Below are 18,156 nucleotides of genomic sequence, written 5' to 3' on the forward strand. Positions count from 1 at the left end.
TCACATGTCCGACAAAAGCATGGGATAATGCAGAGTCTTCTTTGGGGAGGGAGTTTGCGGGGCTTCCAGTTCAGGTCCGGTTTCCAGTAACTTTAGTATTGGTATTTTCATAATTGAAATAAATAAAATAAATAATAAAAGCGTTGGGTTTTGTCAGGAAGTTTATCATAGGAGGGACGCTAGGAGGGAGGGGCACTTCCTGACGTCAACATGCTGAAACGAAACTTCCACGTCGAAAGCTTTCAGATGCTACAAGTTTTACTTTCGATTATTTTTGCGCAGCTTTAATTCTGCAGCTTGAGACCTCGCAGGTAAGGTTACTTTGTTTGGTTTCTTACTATATCTTTCTAATACACAGTTCGAGCAGTTTGTTCGGTCCATTGAGCTGATTTGTGAGTTATTAGTAATGTTTCTATATATTTATTCATTTAACTTCGTTCTTGCTCAGATATGGCGACTGCCAGCAGCCTGCTGTCAGAGGAGAGGTTCCTGTGCTCCATCTGTCTGGAGGTGTTTACCGAGCCAGTGTCAACTCCGTGTGGACACAACTTCTGCCGCCCATGTATCCACGAGTATTGGGACACCAGTGACGTTTGTCAGTGTCCGTTTTGCAAAAGAAAGTTTTCTTCAAGACCTGAACTCCAAGTCAACACTACCATGTCTGAGTTAGTGGCTGAGTTTGCAAAGATGGTTCGGGTAAATGTCTCAACTCCACACCCAGGGCTCCCAGAAAAAGGAAGCATTCTTTGTGATATCTGCACTGAGATGAAAGAAAAGGCTGTTAAGTCTTGTCTCATGTGTCTTACTTCTTTCTGTGAAGTCCACCTCGAGCCTCATCAGAGAGTTTCCGTTCTTAAGAGCCACAAACTAATAGATCCTGTGAGTAATCTTGATGAGAAGATGTGCAAAAGACACAACAAGATAACAGAACTGTACTGCAGGACTGACAAGGCCTGTATTTGCGTGTTGTGCTTCAAAACCAGTCACAAGAGTCACAACGTCATCTCACTGGAGGAAGAATATGAGGCTATGATAGTAAAAAATGATGATGTAATGGCAAATATCCAAACGATGATACAATCACGATGTGATAAAATAGATGAGATTGAAAACTCACTCGATGCCAGCCAGAAAGAAGCTGATGAAGAGAAAGAAGCAAGTGTGCAGGTGTTCACTGACTTCCTTCATGCTATTCAGAAGAACCAAGCTGATCTTCTTGAGGTGATTGAAGAGCGGCACAGAGCGATGAAGCAAAAGGCGGAAGGTTTTCTCAAAGAGCTGAGGATGGAAGTCGTTGGGCTTAAAAGCAGAAGAAGCCAACTGGAGCAGCTGTCACAGTCTGAGGACCACCACAGTTTTCTCCAGAACTTCTCAAGCTTACGCTCTCCTTCAAACAAGGACTGGTCCAGTGTTGGCATTCACCGTGACTTGTCTTTTAATGAAGTGAGAAGAGCTGTGGCTCAGGTGACACAAACAGCTGATGAAATTTTGGAAAAAATTCCAGAGATCAAAATGAAAAGAATGAGAGAGCATGCAGTGGACTTGACTCTTGATCCTGACACAGCGCATTGCTCACTTGCCATTAGTCAAGACGGAAAACAAGTTGCGACTGCAGAAAAACAGGCTCTTCCAAAAAATCCAAAAAGATTTGAGATGTATCCAGAAGTCTTAGCAAAGGAGGGGTTCACGGGGGGGAAGTTTTACTTTGAGGTGCAGGTGAAAGATAAGAATAAGTGGGCTGTTGGAGTGGTAAGAGAGTCTTTAGATAGAAAGGTAGACACAGATCTATCAGTTTCAGATGGTTATTGGACCATTGGGTTAGACGAGGGCATATATTATGCATATGAAAATTCACCTGTTACATTAGAACTGTTAAAGCTTCAAAAAGTGGGCATCTTCGTGGACTTTGATAAGCAAGTGGTTTCTTTCTATGATGCGGATTCTAAATCACACATCTACTCTTTCAGTGGCTGCCACTGTAAAGAGAAACTTTATCCATATTTTTGCCCGCAGGACAACAAAGATAAAATGAATGCTGCCCCTTTAGTTATAACACCTGTAGCTCGCACAGTTTAGCTTGTTATGGTCCTCATTTACAGACACCAAACCAGAACTGCTACGTTTACCTAATTGATATGTACAAAAAATATAGAAGTATTCTATTCTGTATTTGGTTTCTTTGTGTAATGTACTGCACTATAATGCAAATATATTACAGTGGCTCAAAGTACCAGCTGATTTCACAGTGTAAAGAAGTTAGACTTTGATAAAATATGTTGATGTTTTTTTAAGGGATGTTTTCATATTTAGATTAGTTAATGTGCAGAAAAGTTGGGGGGGGGGGGGACACCAGACATGCTCTGCTTTTTTGTATTTTTGAGTGGAGATAAACAGTCAAAACCTTTGTGTGATTTATCAGATTCACAGTAAGGGATGATGCTGAGATGAAAAGATACACATTTCTGAACTTTGTTTACGATGCTCTCTTGTCCTTTAGGAGTAAATAAAAATGAATTGATTTTGTGTATTTGCAAGTTATCTGAATAAATGTCACCTCAAGACTGATCTTTTCATATCATTCATTTTTAAAAATCTGTTATTTATATCGCATTCTTCATAGTTTAGGCAGAACACATAAAAATACAAGAGGACAGAAACTGCTTTCCTGTGCAGTGCTTTAAAAGATTACACTGGCTTTTTTTTTTAAACATAAGACATGATGACCACTCTTCAAGAAGATATAGACATGTCAAAGAGTTTGAACTGCAGTATCACTCAAACTTGCAGGCTAAAAGTCAGCGTCACTGAGCCTTACTGCTACCCTGCTTGCAGTCTTTAACAGTTTAGGTTTATGATGGAGCTCGTGGCGACTCACGTCTTCGTCATGCTTGCAGCTTTGTGAGACTTATAAGTCAGTCAATAGTATTCTGCCCACTGCTTTCACTCCTGACTCCTGCCTATGTGCTCCTGCCCCCACACTGATTTGTGTGCGTGATAAAGTGGATGCGCTCACATTATCCTCAAGTGTGATGCGTAGGCTGATCATCTTAAGCACCACTGATGGAGCTCACCCATAACTGTGACTAAAAACCAGTGTGTTTCATTGTGTTTTGTCTGTCATTAATGGGACATGGGCCCATTTTTCCTTGCAACAAATATCTTGTTATGTTTTTCAAAGTGGGTTACTATTAACTGAACCCTTTGATACAATATGAAATAACTGAGTTAGAGTGATGAAAGAGGTACGGATACCTCTGGAAATGGAAATCAAACATAATGTTATAAAAGATATTTTGACATATTTCCTTGGAAGAAGGCAGCATGAATATAAATATTGTATTTAAGGATATAAAATTGCATTATTCTCTCACTTAGATGATTCTCTATTGCATCTTAAGCTTGAGACATACCTTTTTCTTTTAGTGGTATAGCTAACAGAGGGCCAGCTGTGTAATCAGGTGGAAAACAGAATGGTTTAGGGTCAGCTCTACATGAGATTGATGTAAAATACAAGTGGAAAAATCTGTGAGCTGAAACAACACCAGGAGAGGGCAGGGAATATCGGAATGCTCCTGGGGGGCAGGGGTTGGGGGTAAAAATGGTCAATCACACTGCTCTCTATTGATTCAAAGTACACATTTCTTGTGCTTAGAGCCACAACCCAATCAGTGATGGCACAGCAGGTGTTTTGACTTTTTGCAGCCAATAAGAATGCACCTGCTGTGACTTCTGATTGGGATAAAGAAAAAGGGCAGCATGCTTAAAAGTTACAGAAGGATTTCCAGTACTGTGTAAAAGTCTCACACCACCCCTCATTTCCATATATTTTGCTTTCAGGGAGCCTTTATTGCAATTTTTTAAAAGTGGTCTAGAGCAAAAGTTTTCCAGGATTTCTTAAGGTATTTCACAGTTTTTCTTTTTAACAATGGCTGCTTTTTCACTCATTTTCAGTCCAGTCCTTTTATCTGACCATTTTCAGAGGAATTTGTTTGTTTGTTAAGCCACTTAAAACTGACCTATGAATTATTCAAGCATGAAAAAAGCACCTAACCCAAGGGATGAACCAGTGTTGCAGACAACTTATCCAAGAACAAATATTAAATTGTATCTTTAGACACTTCGTTACTAGCAGCCTATCACAACATCATTTGTTCCAGTTTCTTTAGTTGACTCTGAAAATCGGTGGCAACAGATCTTATGGAGTGATGAATCCAAATTTGGAACTTTAGGTTTAAATTGTCATCAATATGTATGGAGGAGGTCAGGAGAGACGTACAACAGTGAGAGTCTACAACCACCTGTAACTCTGTCATGGTTTGAGGCTGTATTTCAGCCAGCAGTGTTGGGGATCTTGTCAAAATTGATAAAATTATGAATGCAGAAAAGTGGTCATACAAAAATATGGCTTCCAAGCTCATTAGAATTGTAAAAATTCTGCTATTGCATTATTTACTGTATTTCCATGCACGGTTGTACCTGTTTCATTAAATTGCTGCATCCATTTTCCCAGCAAAATATAAAAAAAATAATGGTTTGCTCTTGACTTTTGGATAGTATTGTATTTTTTTAATACAGCTTCAAATGGGTTTCAATACAACAAAAGTTTTATAATAATTATTATAACAATTTTTTAAAAAAGGTTTGGGGAGCATATTTAAAAATTTGAAAAGATATGGCTCCAACAAAACATCAGAATAATTGTTACATAATGACAATAAGGATGTGAATGTGAATTCAACAGTTGGTTTGCTGTGTTACCCCTTTTTTTCCTGGAGACTTTTTTTAAGGATGAGGATTGCATTGCTCATGTCCTTGTGAATGGATATTATTAGATTATTACAGTTTCTGTTGAGTTTCTGAAGAGTAGGGTGGAGGAGGAGCCTGGCTTTACAGGCTTACTTTTTACCAGCCCAGCCATCCTGTTGTCTTTCTTGTGGCCTGTCATTGATCTATTCTTCTCTTTTCTCTCTACTTTTTTGTCACCTCCTGACCAGTCACTGTTGATGGCTAAATAGGAGGTCTTCCTCCCCACTGTTGCCAAGTGCTCACTCACAGAGGATTGTTGGAACACTGAGGTTCTCTCTAGTACTCTAGGGTCCATTGCTCTATTACTTTTAGATGACTGTTGTGAAATAGCACTAAATAAAATGTAATCCTTACACAGGATTGAGTTCAGCCCTAAACCTTCACTGACCCAAGAAACTGGAAACAACTGAGTAAAAATTTGATTTTTTTCTGGTCTCGATATATTGTGTTGTTGTATCTTAATGCTCAAGCTATTTCTACTGTTAGAATCATTATAGTGATTACACACTGCTACTTACCTTGTACCACAAAGGGCAATTGGTTGTCATCTATCAAGTTTAATGTAAAGTGATTTCACTATAGACATAAAACATTATATATTTTCTGTATTAGCAAGGAGCCCTACCATTTATGGTAATTCTAGTATTTCCCTGTGCACAATGTAAATACTGTTACCCTCTTGCAGTCCTAAAGACCAAATTACATACAGTTTAATCATATGTAAGTGGTATTTTAATGTTGAGAAAAGGGTACTTTGTTTCATACTGGGAAGTTAATTCCAAAACAATGGTTTTATTAGGAGATTCCAAGGGAAGGATGTTGTGATCTTCATTGGCATCCTATCAGAATGCAAATGAATAGAGCCATCAATACTGTTCCAGTGTTCAACTCAGCAAAGGGAAAAGACACATGGAGCGCTAACTCTGAAAAAAGAGGCCAAACAAGATTAGAATTCAAGTCATTGATTTGCTTAAGTAGAAATAAGTTAATTAATTAATTGATCTCATAAGCAAAAATTAACTCAGTATCTATGGAAGTGAAAAGGGCAACTGGAAGGGAGTGCAGTCCTTATATAATGTGTGACAGGTAATTTCAAAGAACAAAGAACTCAGGCACCAATCAGTGATGAGAAAACAAGAGTAAATAAAATAGCAATTATTATTACAAATTTAAAAACTAAATATTTTCACTATACTCTGGGTGAGCTGAGTCGGACACCTAGGATTTTTTCATATATATACTGTACTGTTTGAGTCAACCTGTTCTGATTGATTTTCATGTGAAAATGAGTGGATGGCCCCGTTGCTTTCTAGCTTTATCTTTCCATGCCTTCTCTGTGGTAAGCTACTCTGTCATGAATTGGACCAAATAACTTTTTGGACGTTTTGTTTTCTCACCCTCTGGTCCTTGTTGGTAATCTCTTTCCTTTGTAATGTTTCATCTTCTAAATTTATTGAACTGGGGATAGCATATGGTCAAAAATATTTTAGTCTCCCACAAACTGCCAAGAAAAAATTAACCTTGAATCTCATTTCAAGTAACAATGTAACTAGAACATAATTAAAAGGTAGCTCTGAAGCTGATTGGTTCTTTATGTCTCGATCATTCTTGAACGTTTGTCCTCGATTCTGATAGGCCGAGATTCATTCCAAGTAATTAGTTACCGCTAGCTAAGCTGAAACTGAACACCTGTACCTGAGTTCACTGTGGGACCCGTAAATATAACGTAAAAAAAGCCTGATAGGCAGAATTAATATCACTTTAGTATCGCTGTTGGCTCTTTCCCCCACTCAAACACCTGTGTTATATAAGCGAGGGGCTGAGAATCTTGCGTGGGTTCTTTAACTGTGGGAAAGTCTGGTGTGAGAAGACATCTATCTTTGGGAAGGCGAGAGATTTAGCTATTCTTTTTTGGTGGCAGTTGTATTTTTGTCACCATTCATTTCATGTCGTCCGCGGGGGTCCTGTTTAAGGGCAGGCGGGTGCACACTTCGCAGTTTGAACTCGGTTCTGCAACTTTTTCTCCGGGGAAAGCCTTCGGGATTGCAACCAAAAAGGACTTTCACACACACAAAAAAGGTGGAAATGTTGTGACTTTCGCTGTCGGAGTGTCCGTGATGAGAGATGCTTCCAAGCGATGAAGTGGACGATGAGGAGCATTTTCGTGGAGTTGCCGTTGTAGTGCGTGACTGAATGCCTTTCTTGGTGGTGCTGGTGTGCGTCCACACTTCGCGTGTTCTCTGACAGCTTGCTCTTTACCGGAGATGTAAAAAAAAAATGAGCGAGCGGGTCACGCTGAGGGTTTTAACGGTAGGATTGACTTGTGCTGGTATCAAACCTACAACCTTCCACTCGCAACATCATCTCTCCAGCCAATAGACTGCTCTCCCTCCCTGAGTCCTCCCACTAAAAACAACCTGTATCGCATTTATAGTATGGATAACCGAACGTTTCACCTCGTGCAAATCCATATTCACAACTTTCCAGTGGGAGTGGGTTTAGCCTAATTTGTAAGAAATTGTGATACATTCTTATAATGACTCTCACTTTTCCGTGTGTTTTAGTCATATTCTGCGGTTTGCTGTTATTTCTAATACGTTTCTATTAGGATTTTAGAGCCCCCGAACACTTAAAAGAGTTGTAGCCTAAATCTCGTCGGCTCTCATGGGACTGAGGCATTCGTCGCGTTGTTTGCTGCTACGGCGGAAGATGGCGGAGGCGGACAACTCGGAGGTAGGGACCTTGTGGTGTCCTGCTGTATTAGCGGGACCGGGGAACTGTCAGTCTGATTTTTTTTTTTTTTTTTTTTTTTTTTTTATGGTGACAACACATTTGGCGTAAATATTACGTATATCTCTGTTTTTCTTCTTAGTTATTACTGTGGCAGCCAAGAATAAATGTTGCACTAATGGCGTGCGAGCAAAGCAAAGTGCATTTCTCAGTGTCCTGCAGATGTTAGGGCAGATCTAGACTCAACACCCTCGTGCAATTGCAGAAATAGAGACAAATGCATATGGAAGATTTGCATTTTAAGTGATCCGCGACTGATGCACAGAAATGCTAAACTCGGTCATATCTGCTGTCCTTGGTGCTGAAACGAAACCTGCATCTTTTGCCGGCTTCTCCATGAGTGCACTGTGAATCACCACTCTCGCATGTCTCATATCTGTTATCGGAAATTGCTTTACAATTTTATACTTTTTGTTTAAAGAGTTTATTCTTGGCTTGAATTTCCTTATCTCTCTATAATCCCATATAAGCAAGTGACGTGTGTATTCCCATAATTTGTTTTTTGTCATTGTTGACTGTAATGTCTAAATTGCGCTACAAACGCTCCTCTTTTCTTGCCTTATATGTTCTTAACAGCGGCAACAGCCTGTAATGTCCCCCATTTCTCAGTCTGCTCAGCCCTCCCCACTGCCCAAACCAGTGCCTACTACCCACCATGTGCCCTGCGTCCCCCATACGCCTCATGTAGCAGCTCTGGCCACCTGTCCTGGTCGAGGCAAGATTGCCAAGTTCATCAGCCCGGAGGAAATGACATCACGGGACTACTACTTTGACTCTTATGCTCACTTTGGCATCCATGAGGTATGCAGACAAGGCTGAAAAACAGCAGCTTGGTATGATTAGAATTAAAAACGGCACCACCTGACTCTTTCTGCCTTTGGCAAGGAATTTCAACCATGCTTTGCTGGCTTTTCACAGACAGGATATGTAAAAAAAAAAAGAACCTAGACTGATTGAACACTGTAATATACAAGGACAGGCTTTAATTTTGATTTTGATGCATATTCTTCTGCCATATTTTTCCACAACTTAGATCCTTGTGCATACAGAAATCAAATCTCCAGTTCAGTGGATCCATTTCAGAGTAACAGAAGCAAAGTTAAAGCCTAATCAACCACTACAAAATCAAACAACAAAATAGAGACAAAGTAAAAATACAGCGTAAGAAAGGTCTATGAGCACTTTCAGAAAAGATTAAATTCATTGAAACATAATAAACACCCAGCATGAACCTGCGAACAACCAAAGGTTAAGTTTTAAAAGTGATATCTTAAGGTGAATTAAAGAGTAGCTGACAACTGACAAAAGATGAGGCTTTTCTATTACCAACTGCCACAAAAAACCCTGTATGCGTAGTAAAAGTCCATATTCAGCATTCCACTAGTGAAAAGTGCTTGTGTCTATCTTTTGCAAGCATCTGAAGTAAGCTGCTAAGACCGTAGCCCAACTAATGACCTTGGTATATGAAGAGGAGATGGTGGAAAAGTTTTAGGAACGTATAGCCCTCTTAAATAGTGTCTGTATTTAGCATATAGGTCAGCTTTTTGTCTGCTTGCAGACAAGTGTGTCCTGATTAAAGTGGTGCAAAGCAAGAAAGAAGGAAAGTGGGATATGTGAATGGGCTCAGGGAGATGGGTATCAGGCAGTCCCCAAAGGCTTTGTGTTGTACTCCTGTCTATTTCAAGAAGCTCTGCCACTGTCACTGAGGCTTTTGGCCTAAATACTGCTTTTTACATATCATTACTCATGGAAGATCTATGAATTCTGAAGATATGCAACTGCCCACATTTACCACAATGCAGATCCATTATGTAACATAATGTGTAATATGTATTCCTATGAGCATTTTCATGAATCACACTATTCTTGGGTGGTTGAGTTTTATAGTGATTTGTATGTGTATCAGTACTGTAAAATGATCAGGTATCATAGCTATGAATTCTTATTCTTATCTCCAATGCAGGAGATGCTAAAAGATGAGGTGCGGACGCTGACCTACAGGAACGCTATGTACCACAACAAGCATGTGTTCAAAGACAAAATAGTCCTGGATGTCGGTAGCGGCACGGGGATCCTCTCTATGTTTGCTGCTAATGCTGGTGCCAAACATGTGTACGGGGTGAGACAAATAAGATGAACTCTCTGGCTACAAACAAATACTTCACTGTAATCAAACATTCACTGCTGTTGTTTAAACCTTTGAGAGAGAAAAGCTGCGCTGCACACATATTTGACTTTCCCCTTTTTCATATCAAATGCATTAATTTTAAAAAGATCCTGCCTTTTTTAAAATTCATCTTAAGGGCTTGTGTAGACAGGCAAACTCTGTTAGACAGCAGCAAATAGAGACATCTGGCTCCCCTTAGACAACAGCTACAAGTGACAGATTACTGGCATTGTAACCCACAGTTTTGTATGATTTATACATTGTAGTACGCCTATGAATAGGGGAGTTAACTCAGTGGTGCCTGTAGACAAAGACCCTCAGTATTTAGATGGATTAGCAGGGTTTGATTCCTTGTTGATAGTTTCTCTACTGTGAGGAAATATGGTAGATAAAACCCAGGATTTATTTTGAAATTATTTATAAATTGATCAAAAGTGTTTTTATGAAAAGATAACTGCACCAATAACTGCACATTTCCACATTTTAACCAGAAGTTTTGTCCATGTAACTGCAGATTGAATGTTCAAGTATATCTGAATATTCAGAGAAGATTATCAAGTCGAATCACCTGCACAATGGTAAGAAGAAGTGTCGTATTGCATTATTGCCATAATCTCATATCCATCCGTCTGAAGGCAGAACGGTGCAAATATATCTGGGTGAGAAGTAGCGTGAAAAATCTGTATATTTCCATCATAACCGTCACACTTGACAACATTAGTCACAGTCCTGATAGTTAAATGGCAGCTCGTCTCTGATGTCAAATAACAGTAATCTTTGCCATCAATCAGAATTCCCTCAGTGGGGCTGATTACTGTTCTGAAATACCCTGAACTTCACAGAGGGAGGATTGGAAACAGATGCTTGGTTTCATAACCTACACATTTTACATTAGGCTGGTTTTAATTTAATCTCTTATATTTACATTTCAGGTACTTAGCTTTTGATCTCAGGAACATGAAGGAGTTGATTCCCAGAAGCCTAGGGGCAAAGCTATAATGTATGGACCAATGGTTTTGAAGTAATGATTATAAATATTAATATTCCAATAAGTATCTAAGAAAATTAGATGTAGAACTGCTATCGATTAGCAATAAACAATTAAAAGGGTCATTTAACTTTGAATTGCATTAGCTAAATCAGGGTCATTGGGGCAGGACTGCATGTGTAGGGACAGTTTGAGTAATTTCCTTTTTTTAAATTTTTTTTAATTTTTAATTTTTAACAGACTCAACAAAACTTACAAAACTGGTTAAAAATGTATTACAGAGTCACATGTTTTTCCTTTGGTTCTGGCTTAAACTTCTCACAGTGGCACTATAAAGTTTTGCAGGAAAAAAAAAAAACTAAATTCAGTCATTGCACCTTCATGCTGCTTTCCAAAGAACGAATCTGCGCACTGCATTCATTAATTTCTCAAACATAGATGGCTTAAGTTCACTGGATGAATGAACACCTGCCCCGAGCCTATGTATACATTTTTAAATTATTTTTCTTAATGTTTAGTAATAAAATTAATTCTATACTGTATATTTTAGCACACCTGATAATACTGAATTCCTTGCTACACCTCTTTAACTTGGTGGTGTCTTCTTCCTTTGGAGGTCAAAGATGTCAGAATGGAAAACAAGACAAATAAAATGCATGCACAAAAAAAAAAAATCAGGCACCAGATGACAGCATTAATTAAGTTGTACTAATTTACTGCAATCCCAAGGCATACAAACATTGTCATTTGAGAATAGAGTCATTTGCTCTAATCTGATGAAGAAGCTGTGAAGTAATTTGCTGCCTGCTGTTTTGTGGCTCTGCACACTGCAGTTATTACCATCTTCAAGGGCAAGGTGGAGGAGGTGGAGCTGCCTGTGGAGAAGGTGGACATTATAATCTCTGAGTGGATGGGCTACTGCCTCTTCTATGAGTCCATGCTCAACACAGTCATCTTTGCCAGGGACAAGTGGCTGGTATGATCGTGCCGCTGGAGGTCTGGGGAGTTAAGCTGGGTTTAATGTGCATGTGTGTCTGTGAGTGGCTGGCTGGACAAATAAGGTTTTTGACATGCAAACAGAGCAGACAGTGATGAAGTGGAGGATTTACTGTACGCTCGCTTGCATGTGTCTGCTGGCCAGATGCTGAGGTCATACATGAATGATCAGGTTTCTAGCCTCAGTGGCTGTCAGCAGGCTTTGAACTCAGCACATGTGATCTTTTGTTACATGCCAGGTGTGTGAACAGTATGGGTGATTGATGGCCTTTGTGTTTTTCTTGTATTCAGAAACCTGGAGGCCTGATGTTCCCTGACAGAGCAGCACTCTACTTGGTAGCCATTGAAGACAGGCAGTACAAGGACTTTAAGATTCACTGTGAGTAGTTATGATGCATTTGTTGCAGAAAATATGACCACCTGTATAAAAACAGAAGTTTTGGCAATTTACTGATCTGGAGCGTTCAGGTGTGTGTTAACACAATGCTACATGAGATTCACCCCATTGCAAATGCTACAGACATCAGTTAGCATGTTAAACGTTAAACTTCATGACAGTACCATTAGAAAAAGACTAAACAAGTATGGCTTGTTTGGAAGGTTTACCAGGAGAAAGCCTCTTCACTCTAGAAAGGCCACGGTTGGACGGCAGTTTAGCTAACGGCTGAAATGCAACGGTCTGGGATTGATTCTGACCTGAGGCCCTTTGCTACATGTCTTCCCCCACCTTCCTGTCCTCTCCATTACTATTCTGCCTAATAAAGGCAAAAGGCATGTTTCAAAAAATGCATGGCTTAGGTTCGCAAAGGTGCATCTGAACAAACCGCAAGACTTCTGAAACAATTTCCTTTGGGCAGACAGCACCAAAGTGAAGATGATTGGCCATAATGCACAGCATCACATTTGGTGAAAACCAAACAAATATATAAATATAGAACATATATAATAGGGCTGCTTTAACTCTTAAATCTCCTGTAAAACATACCATAATAGAATGCGGTACCTTCTGTAAAAGTGGGTGAAATGTACAGGTTAAGTATAGCATTCGCTATGGAGACAGTAAGCAATTATGCCTGAATGCAGCCAAATAATTTTTCACTTAATGGCAATATCCAAATGGACTGTTATATAAAAAGTAATTCATTCCAACATAGAAATCTGTTGTAAAACACGCCTTTAAAAAAAGGTTCAAGAGTATTTAAACCAGTGTGGCACTTTTATCCTGCAGTGCTCTAAACTCACTGCATGTGTTCAAATATCTATCACAGCTGGAGGGCTGAGCTTAACCTTGTGATCCAATATTAAAGGTGCCATTCAAACTTGTACATACATGGGCTTTGAATCGAGGTCAATAACGCCCACCGAGTTTCCTTTCACTGCACAGGTGGCCTCCTGTGTTTTATTACATCTAAACGTACATAAAGGTACATTCTTACACATAGATCCCAAAAGAATTCACTTTACCCAAACCCTCACACTTTTATTTTTAGTTTCTCTGCGTTGGTGGCACACTCACCATCTCATCATACAGACTTAGTGTTTGGCCCCCTGACAAAGCAAGGTGGAGTGAAGGGACTGTGGGAATGGGGGAGGGAATGTGTTTTTTGGTGTGCTTGCAGCCCAAATTATAATAAAAAAAAAAAGGCTGCCAGACATTCTGGAGGAGGTAGAGGAGGAGGCCAGAATGTATTTTCGGGAAGGCTTGTCTTTCTCCACATACGGCCTGGATAGACAGAACGACAGTGGGACCGTTCTTCCTGGCAGAGTTAAGCGCTCTGTTTTATTTTCTCTGCTACCTTTTTTGTGCTGACAGCTTAGCAGGAACAGAGTGAACAGAGCCTTGCGAGCGCCTGAAAACTCAAGAAGAAAAGAAATCCAGAAAACACATATTGTGTGCGTGCTCATTCACATGGGTATTTGTATTTGAAGTGTTTGTTTTTGTATGTACAGGGTGGGAAAATGTGTATGGGTTCGACATGAGTTGCATTCGCAACGTGGCCATCAAAGAGCCTCTGGTAGATGTGGTGGATCCAAAGCAGGTGGTGACAAACGCCTGCCTCCTGAAGGTCAGTTTGCCCCTTTGCACATGTGTGTGAACACATTTTGTCTGCAGTATGATGTCATGTTGTTTTATACCTGTTTGTGGCATATATCCAAACACTTTTTTTCTTTATTTTCTAGTACATGAATTCCCAGAAAAAGTCAGACAGCTGTGATTCCCTGTCCCTCTGAACGTTCCCTGTCTATTGAGACCATTTTCTAGTACATAATAGAGGTTTCTGGCAGGCTGTAATAGGCTGCAGCTCCATTTCATGCTTAAAGATACAACAGCAGCTTGTCTTTCATCTCCCAAATGAACAGAGGATGAGAGCTTTCAGAGAGTTGATAGCCTTTTTGTTTGCGCCTTCTACCTTTTACCTTTTCTCTATTTCACTGTCCTTTTTCTCTCTATATATCATGTTTCTTTCTCTTTTGAGCATTTTATATCTTCTTTTTCATTATCTCTTGTATCATTTTATAGTCTCGTTTCTCACTTTCACTTTTCTAATCAATCCTCCCTTCCTTTCATCTTCTGTCCCATTCTCTGATTTAAACAATGTCAGGCCTCAGTAGTCTGAGTGAATAGGGAGGTCTCACTCTGTCTCTCCCTCTGTGCGATGGTGAAATGTCACACAAGAGCAGGCATTGAGTCACCAGTGGGAATGAAATGGGCTCTCCATCGCTGTGATAAGTGATGGTCCTGCTTTTGTGTTCAAAAAAGGTGATTTATGTGTTAGGATGGAGGGGCTGTTTCTGCTTAGCTACTGTCATGCCTGTCTGAAATTTTATTCTTGCTGCCTGTATCTCTTTTACATGTATGTATTCAGGGCATCTTCACCCCAACCCACCCCCACCCCTGCCAGCCACTTCATCGCGTCTTAATTCAAACTGCCAGTCATTCCTCACATTCTAAAATTACAAAGTCGCTCCCAGGGATTTTTTTTTTTCTCCTCCTGCAGTTTGCTGTATATGATACTGGCCTGGTATCATTGGAAAGGACAGAGGTGTTAAATCACAATCTGTCACGGTGACGCCACATGGCCGAGTGCTCTGGAGCCCAGTAGGCTGGGCAAGACGAACAGGTTGCAGTATTAAAAAAAAAAAAAAAATCCCTCTCCATCCTCCTAAATACAGCATCAGCTACATGCAAAACAGAGACACACACACCTGCTCCTCCTCTATTTTGAACCCAGAATGACGCCTAGCAGGTGACAAAATACATACTTGGCTACCTCACTAAGTCAGGGTTTGCTATAACACACACGCTCACACGCACAAAACCTCCCTCCGTTGCGGACATGAGGGAGGACACCCACACAGCATGTGTAGTGTGAGCAGGCTTCATTTGCCAGCCGTGATTCAACCTGTGGGCTTTCACACACACACATATTCTCACACACGCACGATAATCGTGGTGAATAATCAAGAAGGCTTGACATACATGTGCCGCATGTGTATGTGAGAGATCACAAATGGCGGTGACAAGTTGCGTGTCTGTGATGGTGCTGTGCTTCTATTCTGAAATATCGTGCTCACAGATTTCAAGCCCATTTGCCCTGAGATATAGAACAGTAATCGCTGGCAATTTTATTTCCAGGAAGTGGACATCTACACTGTGAAGCCAGAGGACCTGTCCTTCACCTCAGCCTTCTGTCTGCAGATCCAGCGCAATGATTATGTCCATGCTTTGGTCACCTATTTCACCATTGAGTTCACCAAATGTCACAAGAAGACTGGATTTTCCACTGGTGAGGCTGGACCCAAGACATTTTTATATTAAAAAGATTTTGAGAATTAAACCTCTGGGTCACCCAAAAAAAAAAAAAAAAAATTAAACTTCTCTAATTTTTAGTGTAAAAGTCTTGAGTTGCCTGTCATTTCATTTTTTACTTCCAAGGAGTCAGTGACTTTGAGCACTAGTTCTCCAGGCTCTCTTTATATGGGCATGGCTTTCTATGGCTGCTTTATCAGACATTTTCAGGAAGAGGAAAGGGAATGTTTATTTGTTAAGCCACTTAACAACTACCTGTGAATCATTCAAGCATAAAAAAGGCACCCAACACAAGGGATGAACTTAGCAAAGAACCAATTTTAAATTGTATCTTTGGATGTTTTGATGTCACTTCCTCCTTGTGGTGCTAATATAGTGAGGGTGTGTTATGCAGACAAGGACAATATTTCCTAGGATAGTTCACGAGGACTTTATTGCAATGTATCTGCTCTGGCAAACTTTTGGAAAAAAGGAAGCAAATCTTGTAGTTCAGTTTGATTCATAGAATAAAACCACAATGAAACAATGCCTTTGAAAACAACCGCCTTTAAACAAAGCGTATCCTCTAAATCCGCTTGCTGTTTAAATGAAATATTACCTAACACACTGATGAGTAACATTTCCTTATCACAGAACTTTTAACTGTCATCAGTTTTAACTGTAACTACTTTCTTTGAACCAAATCATGTCTGAAAACTGATTGCTCAGGTGTTCAGTGATTCACAGATCTCAAAGCCTTAAAAAATAAAACGTCCTTCAGGGTTACATCAGAGGTGAGCGAGAAATATGTTCATTATTCAGTTATTTGACCTTAGAAGTTGTGATGTCCTCAGACAACACCATAAAAGTTTGTCAAATTTCTAAAACTGTACACAAGGATATATGAAGGTTTGCTTGCGCTGTCAAGCAGATTCATATTCTGGCTCGCCCTGCAGCCACTTGAGTATTTTCAAAAGTGAATCGGTGGATATTAAACGGAAGCCGCTCCATTTCCCCACCTTAGCTCTTGGCTACACTCTGCTGGTGTTACGTGACCAGTGTTTGCACCAGCAGAATCACCAAGCACTTCTCATCACGGTGTTGAGGACACCTATTATAGTGAAAGATGTTATGCAAGCTTATGTTAATACATTCATGCATCCGGTGCTTACATAATATCGTGTAGAGGAGGTTCTATGTTTGGCTGTCTGTTGGCCCTGAGGCTGAGCATCACTGAAGGAGATCTCTCCTATCTGCCTCTGTATTTTTCCCATTGGATGAGAGACTTTCAGGCACTATGCTGTTATATTTCTTCCATGTCAACATGCCCAAGGCAGTTTAGTGCCTGTCAGGACTCTTCTGTAAATCGTTTTATGTCCCCTACTCCCCTTAACTCCCCTTTCCTTCTTGCCTCTTTTTACTGCTTCACCACCATTCCTCTTTAACCTAATTTCAATTTCTCCCCCCCATCTCTTTATCATCACCGTCTTTCATTTTCACTTCCCTGCCTTTTCCCTTCCACTCCATCACATCCTATCTTTAGCTCCAGATGCCCCAAGCACACACTGGAAGCAGACGGTGTTTTATTTAGAGGACTACCTAACTGTCAAGAAGGGAGAGGAGATCTTTGGCAGTCTTGCTGTCAGGCCCAATGAGAAGAATGTGGTAAGATTGAAAATTCTCAAGAGTTTAGACTTACAAAGGTGGAGGAAGTGTTCACGTCTTTTACCTAAATTAGAATGGCAGTATCATAGATAGGCATGTAATATAGATACACCTTAAAATAATGAAGAATGTGTTCTTTCAAAGAACAGAAAAGTCCTGTTTTTTTTTTTTACTGTGTGCATGCTGTTAATTTACAGGAAATTTTTTTTAGAGTGCTGCTTCCCCTTTGTCTTTTTGGTTATGTGTAAAGTTTACATAACTTCCATTCACCTTTGGTGTTATCTTTTTGCAGCGTGACCTGGAGTTCACCCTTGAGCTAGACTTTAAAGGACAACTATGTGAGGCCGCCATTTCCCATGACTATAAAATGCGTTAGGAACAACAAACCAAGCCGTGCTGCGGACCTGCCCTCAGCCTCTCTGGTCAGCGAGGGGGAGGGCATAGGCTCTCCAACAAGCATTCCAGTTTGCCAGGGAGGGCATCTGGACGCATCTGATTGGATGCCATCAAGCCAGCATCTAGGTGATGTCATCAGAATAGGCACGTATCTATCAGCAATAGTGCCATCATGTGTACCAACTTGACTGACTCGGGCACCTCACTGAATGTATCATCCTACTTGATTTTTAATTTCTGGGAATTATTTTTGATTAATGTATGGAATGGAAATCATTTATTTATTATTTTTAAAGCTAATTGAAAAACCACCAAGAGGATCACAGCACAGTCATTAACTGTTTTACCTTCAGTAAAATTTATTATATGTTGTATAATTATATAGAGAGTACAGTAATTCATTGTGTTTTATTTTAGCAAGTATCTGCATGTGAATCTTTTTTTTTTTTTTTTTATTTTCAGAAAGATGTGAAATGGAATTTATTTCTTTAATTACTGAGAACTTTGATGCCAGAATAACAGAGAACAATGCCTCAGAAAAGTAACAAACACAGATGC

The 18,156-nt window shown here is 39.9% G+C and overlaps 2 protein-coding genes across 2 annotated transcripts; both read left to right on the plus strand.

Annotated features, from left to right (window-relative positions):
* The first annotated feature begins 262 nt into the window (after positions 1 to 262).
* LOC115773740 (E3 ubiquitin-protein ligase TRIM39-like) lies at positions 263 to 2,293 on the plus strand. The gene is made up of 2 exons (XM_030720636.1): positions 263 to 311; positions 449 to 2,293. The coding sequence occupies exon 2, from the start codon at positions 451 to 453 to the stop codon at positions 2,074 to 2,076; it is 1,626 nt and encodes a 541-aa protein (XP_030576496.1). The 5' UTR covers positions 263 to 311; positions 449 to 450; the 3' UTR covers positions 2,077 to 2,293.
* Positions 2,294 to 7,293: 5,000 nt separating this feature from the next.
* prmt8b (protein arginine methyltransferase 8b) lies at positions 7,294 to 18,150 on the plus strand. Its single transcript, XM_030720124.1, has 10 exons — positions 7,294 to 7,539; positions 8,173 to 8,397; positions 9,560 to 9,715; positions 10,278 to 10,341; positions 11,585 to 11,727; positions 12,039 to 12,126; positions 13,698 to 13,813; positions 15,385 to 15,535; positions 17,081 to 17,202; positions 17,495 to 18,150. The coding sequence occupies exons 1-10, from the start codon at positions 7,471 to 7,473 to the stop codon at positions 17,576 to 17,578; spliced, it is 1,218 nt and encodes a 405-aa protein (XP_030575984.1). The 5' UTR covers positions 7,294 to 7,470; the 3' UTR covers positions 17,579 to 18,150.
* Positions 18,151 to 18,156: the final 6 nt, after the last annotated feature.

The sequence above is a fragment of the Archocentrus centrarchus genome, chromosome 23 (genome assembly GCF_007364275.1).
Source record: "Archocentrus centrarchus isolate MPI-CPG fArcCen1 chromosome 23, fArcCen1, whole genome shotgun sequence".
Taxonomy (NCBI): domain Eukaryota; kingdom Metazoa; phylum Chordata; class Actinopteri; order Cichliformes; family Cichlidae; genus Archocentrus; species Archocentrus centrarchus.